Source organism: Quercus robur, chromosome 9, assembly GCF_932294415.1.
Source record: "Quercus robur chromosome 9, dhQueRobu3.1, whole genome shotgun sequence".
NCBI classification, from domain to species: Eukaryota; Viridiplantae; Streptophyta; class Magnoliopsida; order Fagales; family Fagaceae; genus Quercus; species Quercus robur.
The window spans coordinates 16,090,937-16,101,539 of record NC_065542.1 but is presented as its reverse complement, the minus strand read 5'-3'; the positions used below and the strand labels follow the sequence as shown (position 1 = coordinate 16,101,539).

General features: G+C 36.5%; 1 protein-coding gene and 1 non-coding gene across 4 annotated transcripts; both read left to right on the top strand.

Annotated features, from left to right (window-relative positions):
• Window positions 1-706: 706 nt before the first annotated feature.
• On the top strand, window positions 707-10,447 carry LOC126699661 (probable transcriptional regulator SLK2). Of its 3 annotated transcripts, none has more exons than XM_050397614.1 (10): window positions 707-861; window positions 1,508-2,838; window positions 4,611-4,742; window positions 5,063-5,111; window positions 6,434-6,648; window positions 6,742-6,810; window positions 7,753-7,853; window positions 8,500-8,578; window positions 8,671-8,740; window positions 9,235-10,447. In XM_050397614.1, the coding sequence occupies exons 2-10, from the start codon at window positions 1,855-1,857 to the stop codon at window positions 10,149-10,151; spliced, it is 2,616 nt and encodes an 871-aa protein (XP_050253571.1). In that variant the 5' UTR covers window positions 707-861; window positions 1,508-1,854; the 3' UTR covers window positions 10,152-10,447. The 3 variants fall into 3 exon arrangements, with proteins under 3 accessions (XP_050253571.1, XP_050253569.1, XP_050253572.1); XM_050397612.1 differs by having other exon boundaries at window positions 8,500-8,593; XM_050397615.1 differs by having other exon boundaries at window positions 728-861; window positions 2,228-2,838; window positions 8,500-8,593.
• On the top strand, window positions 3,218-3,336 carry LOC126701279 (5S ribosomal RNA). The gene has a single exon (XR_007647271.1). It is a non-coding gene; the product is annotated as a 5S ribosomal RNA (ribosomal RNA).
• Window positions 10,448-10,603: the final 156 nt, after the last annotated feature.

Genomic DNA, 10,603 nt, shown 5'->3' with positions numbered 1-10,603 from the left:
GTAATTATTTAGGTTAGGTAGATAAAGTGATAGAAAAATCAAGGCAACATATGATTCCTATATAGTATATATTTAATTCCATTGCCAAAAAAACAAATATATATATTTAAATACAAAATCCAAATTGAAGAATAGATTAGGTGTAAATGCAAAAGTGTTTGACTGTTATACATTGGCAGAAACCCACACGAGGACTTGTTTCTACTGTACGTTCGATTTCACACGTGGCAATCGACGGTCTGTCTCTATCCATTAAAACCCAGAGCTCCGAAAACCTACACACAAATTTTTAACAAACAGTACACTTTCCTAGTTGGCTAATAAAATGTTGCCACGTCACATGATGTTGTACTTTATTTCTTACCATACCCTAAAATTAAACGTAAAATACCAAAATTACCCTTGTAAGGTGACGTGGCGATTTTGCTTTAGCGGTGTAGCTTATAATATCTCAAAAGGACCACAGGCTCAGGCTCAATTTGTAGAGCCATTTTGATCTAACGATAATAAAACAAAAGGCGACAAATGAGATGGCGCCACGTAACATGCGAACTCGCTCGCGACCGCGCGATCAAACACCGACTACGTTTTACTATCGAACTAACGACACGTGTCCCAGGTAAACCGGGAATAGCCGGTGACATAGGTCTAGGTACCAGTGCAGCCGGTAACCTCCAGCTCCTGCGATTCCCGCTAGGTATATAAACAGCCTCATGGAGCTCTTTTTTATTTCTCTCTCTTTCTCTCTTTGTCTTAGCGATTTCACCGTTTCTTAATTTTAAGCTTTGAAAAAACCCCAAAAAGAAAAAAAAGAAAAGCGAAACGTTTCGCCTTTTCAGCTCTCAGCTCGCGTTTCTGAAGGTCAGTACTAGCTCCTCTTCATTTTAATTATCTGAATTCGTAGTAATAATTTGATTTAATTTTTAATTTTTTTTTTTGAAGTTCATTTTGTTCTGATCGATCTCTGAAGCTATAAAAAGCATATTTATATATTTTCAGACTTTTTTTTCCCCTTTTGTAAATGATTTTATCATTTTTGGTCTTGATCTTCTAGTTTAACTTGCTAATGGGTGTTTGATTAAGTTCAGTATTTGTGTTTTTTTTAGTGTTAAAATTTTGTGCAATTTCTTATTCGATTTGAGAGGTTTAGGTGTGTTGGATCGCAGTTTATGGGAGTTCAAAATGAGAAAATTTGGGCTAAATTTGATCAATAGTTTAATTTTGAGTTTAATTTTAAGGTTGTGCAATTTGATTGTGTTAAATGTGTAAAAGATTTTTGGATGGTATAGGTTCAAGACACTGTTTTTGGAGGCTAAGTTAAAGATTAGGGTATTTTTTTTGGTTGGCAAGGGCTAGTTTGAGAGTGATTTGATGTTTTTTAGGACTGTAATTAAACTGGGTAAAACAGTTTATAAGCTTTTGTGTTGGGTTTCTATTTAAAGCTAGGGTTTTTTACTTCTTCTTCTTCTTCTAAAGCTAATGTTGCTGTTTGGTTTGTTTATTTTAGATCCCCATGACAAATTGTTGAAAGCTCAAACAGAGTAAAACTTTGCGTGCAGTTTGGGACGCACTAGAGCTTGTAGGTTTTGTCAAAAAAGAAAAAAAAAAATTAGTGATTTGAGACACAAGTGATCAAAATTGTGTTTATCTTTGGTTGGTGAAGTGGGAATATACTGTTATTTAACTTCCCATGGTGTATTTGTGGAGATATTTTGGGGATTTTTTTGATATGGGTTTTGTTTCTGGATCATATTAAGTGGGTTGAGTATATTTGTTTTTGTACGTATAAAACCCTAGTTAGGTCTGGCTCTGGAGAGCTACTTAGACTCCAGCCACCAAGGGGCGGTGCCCCCCATGGCACCTTCTCGGGTGGCTGGAGGGTTAACCCAATCTTCCTCAAGTTCCGGAATATTCTTCCAGGGAGACGGGCAATCCCAGGCTGTAGTTAACTCTCACCTGAGCTCATCTTTTGGGAACTCTTCTAATTCAATTCCGGGAACTGGGCGTTCAAATTTGGGTCCGGTTTCGGGTGATATGAACAATGCTGCATTGAACAGTGTGGGAAACTCGGGACCAAGTGTTGGGGCAAGTTCCTTGGTCACAGATGCAAACTCTGCACTTTCGGGAGGTCCCCATTTACAAAGAAGTGCAAGCATCAATACGGAGTCTTACTTACGTTTGCCAGCGTCACCTATGTCATTCTCTTCCAATAATATCAGTATTTCAGGCTCATCAGTTATGGATGGGTCTTCTGTAGTGCAGCAAAATTCTCATCAAGACCAGAATGCGCAACATGTGCAGCAACCACAGGGGGCTTCAAGTGCTACATCATTACCTACATCACAAACTGGCCCAGCCTCACTTCCCATGGGTGCACGAGTTGGAACTTTCATTCAGGATCCAAATAACTTAGCCCATGTGCAGAAGAAACCCCGGTTGGATATCAAGCAGGAAGATATCTTTCAGCAGCAGGTGTTTCAACATCTTCTGCACCAGCGACAAGACCCCATGCAATTCCAAGGTCGTAGCCCGCAGATACAAGTGTTGCTTCAGCAGCAGCAGCAGCAGCAGAGACTACGTCAACAGCAACAGCAACAGATTTTGCAGTCTATGCCACAGTTGCAGAGAGCCCACCTGCAGCAGCAGCAGCAACAACAGCAACAGCAACAGCAACAGCAACAGCAACAACAACAGCAACAGCAACAGCAGCAGATGCAGCTGAGGCAGCAACTGCAACAGCAGGCAATGATGCCAGTCTCAACCATGAAGCGTCCCGAGAGTGGTGTATGTGCTCGACGGTTGATGCAATACCTATATCATCAGAGGCAACGGCCACATGTGAGTAATTGCTTTTATGTACTTTATCTGGTAAACCTAGGAAGCAAGGATACTTTTTAGTTGCTGGAATTTTATTTAGAATGTTTCTGATATGATGGTATGTGTTTCATATATGCATCTATAAGGCAGTTGATTGTTTGCATACGTATGGTAGGACTTTGTTGACAAGGCAGGAGCTTAAATGTAAAACGCAAGATCTTGTGTTATAGAAAGTTAGAAACTTTAAAGATTCCAAAATTCTATGATTATCAAATATAGATCATGTGTTCTTCTTGTTATTTATAACTTCTAAATTTATTTCATCATTTATATATATTTTATACCTTTCGCTTATCAAAAACATTCTATGCCTCTTGATATTTGTTATTTATTATATATTGGGTGCAATCATATCAACACTAATGCACTGGATCCCATCAGAACTCTGCAATTAAGCGTGTTTGGGCGAGAGTAGTACTAGGATGGGTGACCTCCTGGGAAGTCCTCGTGTTGCACCCCTTTCTTTTTCTTCACATTTTTTTTTTACCTATCAAAGAAAATTATATATTAATAAAATTTTTGGCTTGTTATTTATTGGTTAAGCTAACAACTAGCATAATATATGTTTAAAAGTTTTTGTTGTATATTAATTATTTTATATCTCTGCCACACAAACAATAATAACCAAGTCTTCGTCCCATAACTTTGAGGTGGGCAATGGGTCCTCGATAGACTAATCAAGTTCAGCCACATGTATTCTTTTCATTCATTTTATCCTATCCAAAATCATATACTCTATCACCTCCTTAATTGACAAGTCATTTTTTACTACTACTACTACTACTAATAATGTGACTTTAGGTCTTCCTCTACTTATTTTGTTCACTTCAACTCAAATCAATTCACTTTTCGTCATTGGTGCATTAATCACTCTCCTCTCATCTTTTTCATCAATAGGGGGCCATCCCTATCTTTAAGCAAATTTCTTTATTTTGAATCCAATCTTTTCTTGCATTTCCACTTTTCCATCTTAGCATTCTAATTTTAACTACACTCATTTAATTTACATGTTGCTTCTTAATAGCCCAACTTTTAGCACCATAGAGCATGGTTAGTATCATAGCAGTCTTAAAAGTTTTTCCCCTTTTAACTTTCTATGCATTTTAGAATCACACAATGCTCTTAATGCGTTTTCCACTTAATCCACCTGGCTTTTATTGTACAATTCACATCATCTTCAATCTCGCCCCATCCTTATGAATTATTGATTCAAGATGTCGAAAGCTTTCACTCTTTTTTATCTCTTGATCATTTAGTCTTACAACTCATTCATGTTTGTTTCTACTTTTACTGAACTTGCATTCTATGTACTCAATTTTAGTCCAAATTTGAAAGCCTTTAGATTCTAAGTCAGCTCTCCAGTTTCTAATTTTACATTCATGCTTTCATATGCTCAAATTATATAATCTGCAAAAAGCATACCCAAAGAGACTTCATCTAGAATCAATCTAGTGAGACCATCCATAATACTAACTTTTCAAGAGTTGATGTATTGCCAGGTCCGTATCATGTCATATTCAAAAAGTATCCATATCTGTGATTCATGGTGTAAAACATTTTTCCTGCTGCGTATCTTCTGCAATATTCATCTCTTATATAAGGAATTTCTATTTTTTCATGACTGAGTTTTTTAAAAACATGTTAGACTTCTTTTGTTAGTGTATGTTATAATGAAGTTCAAATGAGTTTTTGTTGTCACCTTTCTTCATTTAATATTTTTGCTCTTTTCACAGGACAATACTATTGTGTACTGGAGGAAGTTTGTGGCAGAGTATTACTCTCCTCGTGCAAAGAAAAGATGGTGCTTATCATTGTATGATAATGTTGGGCATCATGCACTTGGTGTTTTCCCCCAGGCAGTTATGGTAATTTTTTTTTTTTTTTTTGTCCTGGTGATTTTTTCTTTCTATTTTAAAAAATTAATAAAAAAGCTTATACCATAGAATTTAAACTGGCCTAATGTAAAGTTTATCCTATAGTGGATACTAACTATTTTCCTTCCATTCACTGCATGACTTAATTCTTATATAATCATCAGTGACCTCGTATCATGTATAGAAATTACAGATTCATTATCTTCAGTAATTTCATGTACTATCTAACTTATTTAGTGGTTGTATTCTCTTCAATTCCTGAATTACATGATCATGATTGTCACTTCTAACTTATTTTTTTGCCTTTCCAGGATGCATGGCAATGTGATATTTGTGGTTCCAAATCTGGAAGGGGATTTGGTAAGAACATTAGGATTACAGCTTAAAATACTTCTATTGGAAGACTTTCTGTTATATTGTGATTATGCTATGTTGATTTTTTCTGAATTGTTTTTATTTTTTATATAATTGGGTAATCCTTTTCTGGAGTTAATTTGGTAGGTATTATAATGAGGGCTTGAAATGTTCTTAATGAAAATTGGAGTTGGAATTTGTTTATCTTGATGAAAGTTCAAATAAGCCTCAGTATTATATTGCAAAAGTTCGTGGAAGTCCAAGGAAATTACACATGTATAATGGAAGCTTAGAAAAATTCAAGATACATTATTACAGTTTTAGGATTATCTTGCAAGGAGTATGCATGGTAGAGAACAATTGAATACTCTTAAATTGATTTAGATTTGCAATATGAAAGATCAAAGAAGCCTTGGTTGGAAGTATAAAGAAAGTTCAAATATAAAGGGGAAGTTATTGATACGTTTTACAATTTTAGGAATTATTTCCTAGGAGAAATCATGATAAAGAACACTTGTTGAAGAGCAAGGATTATCCATATATTAACTAACAAATGGTCCATAAAAAATGATGAGTAGCATGGTCATATTATCACCAACAGGACAATGAAGCATTAGATATCACAAAGAAAATTTGCATAGTGAGCCCACACTGCTAATCTGTATAGCTTGTGATATGTTGGAATTATGTTTGTTACAAAGAAGGCCTTAAACAATATTTTCCCTTCCACATGTGGTTATATACTTAGTGTCTGGTTTATCCTCTTTCTCATTTTCTTTTTCAATTGGCCCCTCGTTGTTCTTCTAAAATTCATGTTCATATGTTGCTTAGTGGTTGGGCCTTGGTGTGATGGTGAAGTGCCTTCCACCAAAAGCAATAGATTGTAGGTTTGAGTTTGGGAATCAACCTCTCCAAAAGAAAAAAATGTTTTGTTTTTTTTTTGGGGGTGGGGGGGGGGGGGTGTTAAGGCTGCTTATCATGACCTCTCTCAGACTCCGCAAAGGTGGGAGCTTTGTGCACTAGGAACTTCCTTTATGCTGCTTAGGTGTAGCCTAATTTTGCATATTAGAGCTTAAAGTTAACAGAGTGTTCTAATGTAAAAATAACTTAAAGTTAACCTTCAGTAACTAAGAAGGGACATAAGTGGATTCCACGTTTAAAATTCTATCCAGTAATTAATTCAACTGATCTAATTAGTCTCACACAGATGCCTAGGGCTTCAATATAACTTCACCTTTAAGGGTAAAGTTGCTTGAAATGTTTGCACGGTAGTGTATTATCCTTTGAGGATTTCTGATCAGATCTAAGCAATAATTCTCTTTTTGCAGAGGCAACTTATGAAGTACTTCCTCGACTTAATGAGATCAAATTTGGCAGTGGAGTCATTGATGAACTTCTGTTTTTGGACTTGCCACGGGAATGTAGATTTCCTTCTGGAGTAATGATGTTAGAATATGGCAAAGCAGTCCAAGAGAGTGTCTATGAGCAACTTCGTGTTGTTCGTGAGGGTCAGCTTCGTATCATATTCAGCCAAGACCTGAAGGTTAGTGAAGATGTTAATCTCATGTTTAGTTGTTTGGCAGTCTCTATAGTCTGTATCTGAAAATTACCTGCTCACATTGTTTTGCTTTTGCAGATATTGTCTTGGGAATTTTGTGCAAGGCGACATGAAGAACTTCTTCCTCGTAGGTTGGTTGCACCACAGGTATTATATTGCCTACCCTATTAACTCTTGCTTTATTTTGGTTTGATGTAATGATTTTGTCAGCTAGTGCATGTACGGATTGGAAATATAATCTTGATATTGCTACTGCTATGCGTAGATTGTGACCTAATTGGGAGCTGTTTTTTTTAAAAAAAAGATTTTTTAAGAACATATACAAGAGATGATTTGGGATATTTGTTTCTAGAAACCACTGCAAATGTGCTACAGGAAAAATTTGAAAGAACATCAGAGAAAATTTTCAAAGCTCAATTATATGACTTTAGGACTAAATACTAAGATTATAAACTGCTAAGGAATTGCCTAACAAAAACATTCATATAAGAAATTAATGTTTCCAAACAAGTATCATTAACTGAAAGAATATGTGAGAAATAGATATGGGATTCTTTTTTGTTCATTGTTGTTAAGAAAAGGTTTTAGTTTTTCCCAAAGATGGGGTTTGCTGGAAATCTGGCTCTGACAAGAGATTTACCAATGTCTGATGTAGTTAGTGAAAATATTAGCTCTAGTCATGTTGTACTTCTCTGTTCGTTATAATCCCAAACTTCATTCCTACAAAATGTTGGTTGCTATGTCAAACAGAAATCTGGAAAATCATATACCCTTGCCTCCTCAAAGGCCTTTGATAAAATTTAGTTTTATTAAAGGAGGCCCAGCCCTGAAATATATATATATATATATATTTTAAGTGCTCAGTCCTGAAATATACTTATTTTGATTAATAACTTCGTAATATATAGGTGTATAATTCTAGTTTTGATTCTTTTTCTAGTACACTGATTTTTAGATTGTCATTCAGTTCCCAGCATTAAGTATTCCTAGCGTGTATAATTATATATACTCTTGGTTCTTGATTTAAATTTATTATATATACCTAGGATGCTAAATATGAACATTTTACTTATCACACTTATATTGCAGGTGAACCAGTTTGTTCAGGTTGCACAGAAATGCCAGAGCACTATTGCTGAAAGTGGATCTGATGGGGTTTCTCAGCAGGATCTTCAAACAAACAGCAACATGTGAGTAAATGAAGCTATAAGATCACCTCAGGGGTTTGATATTGTTTCTTCAATCCATTTTAGCTGAACCTTCTTTCTTCAAATGTATAGTTTGCTTCAATTTTTGGCATTAGTAAGCCCGTGCTGGGGTTACTCATTTGTCCTTGCCCTATCCTCTGACTAAGATGGATGTTAAGAAAGTGCATGTTATGATTTAGCTTTCTTCTAACTTGTAATGATGAGTGACATTATCTCATATCTCTAATGCTCCGGGGGCATAAGGTTTGTGTATGGCTCACAAGATTTGATAATGCTTGTTAAGGATGGGGGCACCAGCCTGGCAAAGTGAACTCTCAGAGGGCCTTTTGAAAAGCTTTTGGGCCTTCAACATTTCATTGAGCTATGGGTGTTAAGGGCATGCTGACTTGATTGCTTGCTATGAAGTGCAATTTTATTACCATCATCTATTTATCAAAAAATTTTTTATTACCATCATCTATTTAATCCTGCGTGTTACAGCTGTGAGTTGAGTTTAGTCAGGACTTATGAAAAGAAAAAAATAAAAATGAATAAAAAAGTTTCTGCTACTTCTCTATTGGTTTGAAAGGGATTAATTCTACCCAGAATGCAGTGAGGTTGCACTGATATGTCAATTGCTTTTCCTCAGGGTACTGACAGCTGGGCGCCAGCTTGCAAAGAGTTTGGAGTTACAGTCATTGAATGACTTGGGTTTTTCCAAAAGATATGTGAGGTGTTTGCAGGTATATATTTATTTTATTTCTGAGATGAAATCTAGTGTGAAAGTTGATATGTCAATTGCTTTTCCAACTCTTTACAGATTTCTGAAGTCGTTAATAGCATGAAAGATCTAATTACTTTCTGCGGGGATCAAAACATTGGGCCAATTGGTAATTCCTTTATGTGGCTTTTGCTATTACTTCTCACTTCTGTAATTTGATTTTCTTGCATTGCTAGTCGTCTTTTTGTGAGTTTTATCTTTGACTTGCTCAGACTTTGTAGACTTCCACTGTCTTAGAGAGCTCCTCAAACAAATGTTGATATTTAGATACAAACTTTTCTGTGTGCTGACTGCTGAGCTGCAAGTTTGATCTGAGTCCTATTCATTTTCATACACTGGATAAAATTATGATCTTGAACTCTTATTTTTGCTACTTTGATGATCTTGAACTTTATTAGACCTAAGCCAGTGCAATTCTTGAATTTGATTTGTATATTTGAACAAAATGTGTCAAGTCTGTATCCTCTTATACTTATATAGTGTTGTACCATACCTCAGTTCTTGATCAACCCCCCCCCCCCCCCCCACCCCAAAAAAAAGTTTGTTTGTTTGTTTTTTTTTTTTTACTATATCTCCTTTCTGTCTTGTAAAACTTATTTACAGAGGGCTTGAAAAACTATCCTCGACATTCCTCCACGGCCAAGCTCCAGATGCAAAAGATGCAGGAGATGGAGCAACTAGCTAATGTTCCAGGTCTTCCAACTGATCGGAACTCTATCAATAAGCTAATGGCAATGCATCCTGGACTAAATAACCAAATAAGCAACAATCATAACATGGCTGGTCGAGGAGCTTTAAATGGTCCAGCACAAGCTGCTCTGGCACTGACCAGTTACCAAAATATGCTTATGAGGCAGAACTCTATGAATTCAAATCCTAACTCACTCCAACAGGAGGCTTCATCTTCCTTCAATAATTCTAATCAGAGTCCATCTTCAAATTTCCAAGGGGCAGCTGCTTTAATACCAGGATCCATGCAGAATTTAGCAACTAGTGGCTATTCAAGTCCTCATTTACCTCCCCAACAGCCACAGCAACTGCTGCAGCGCTCACTGAGTGCCAATAACTCGCTCCAACAAAACCATCCACAGGGCTCCCAAGGCAATCAGGCCTTACAACAACATCAAATGATCCAACACCTGCTGCAGATGTCTAATAACAGTGGGGGAGGGATGCAACAGCAATCTCTTTCAGGTCAAAATGCAAATGGGAGTGTGGCAAGGAATGGAGCGGGGTTTGGAGGCAACAATACAGCAGCAGCAGCTGCATCCCCAGCTAATGCATCGGGAAGTAATGGGCCCGGGCCTGCTCCAAGCCGGAGTAACAGTTTCAAAGCTGCTTCAAATAGTGACTCTGCAGCTGGTGGCAATAATGGATTCAACCAGAGATCTCCAGATCTGCCACAGAATCTTCAATTGCAGGATGATATAGTAGTTCCAGATATAGCCCACGACTTCACGGAAAACGGATTTTTAAATAGTGACTTCGATGATAATATGGGTTATGGCTGGAAGGCATGACTAACATAATTTGGTCCAATCAATTGTTCAGTTCTGTTGGGTATGTGTCCACCATATATCTTTGTACAGGATATTCGCAATAGCTCGGTTTCTTGTTACCTTTTCTTTTTTTTTTTTTTTTTTTTTTTTTTTTTTCCCTATCAATTATGGAATTTGTTGTGACATCACGCACTTGTACTCAGTAGGTATTTAGACATCTTTTTCGATGGATTTCTGTCTTCAAGTCTTGCAAGTGTAATCTAATAGACAACAACTAAGGACAGTTTCGTATTAATATGATGTTTACTTGTTTCTCACCTGAGTTTACTCATCGATTAATTAGGTCTGCCCCTTCCTGAACGCAAATTATTGATTGTCTTGTCAAATTACCGAGCTGAATTATTTTGAATTTGACTGCATGTTAGCCAAATGATTCTGAAAACACATTGGTTTGCCTGTCAAATTGCCCTGTG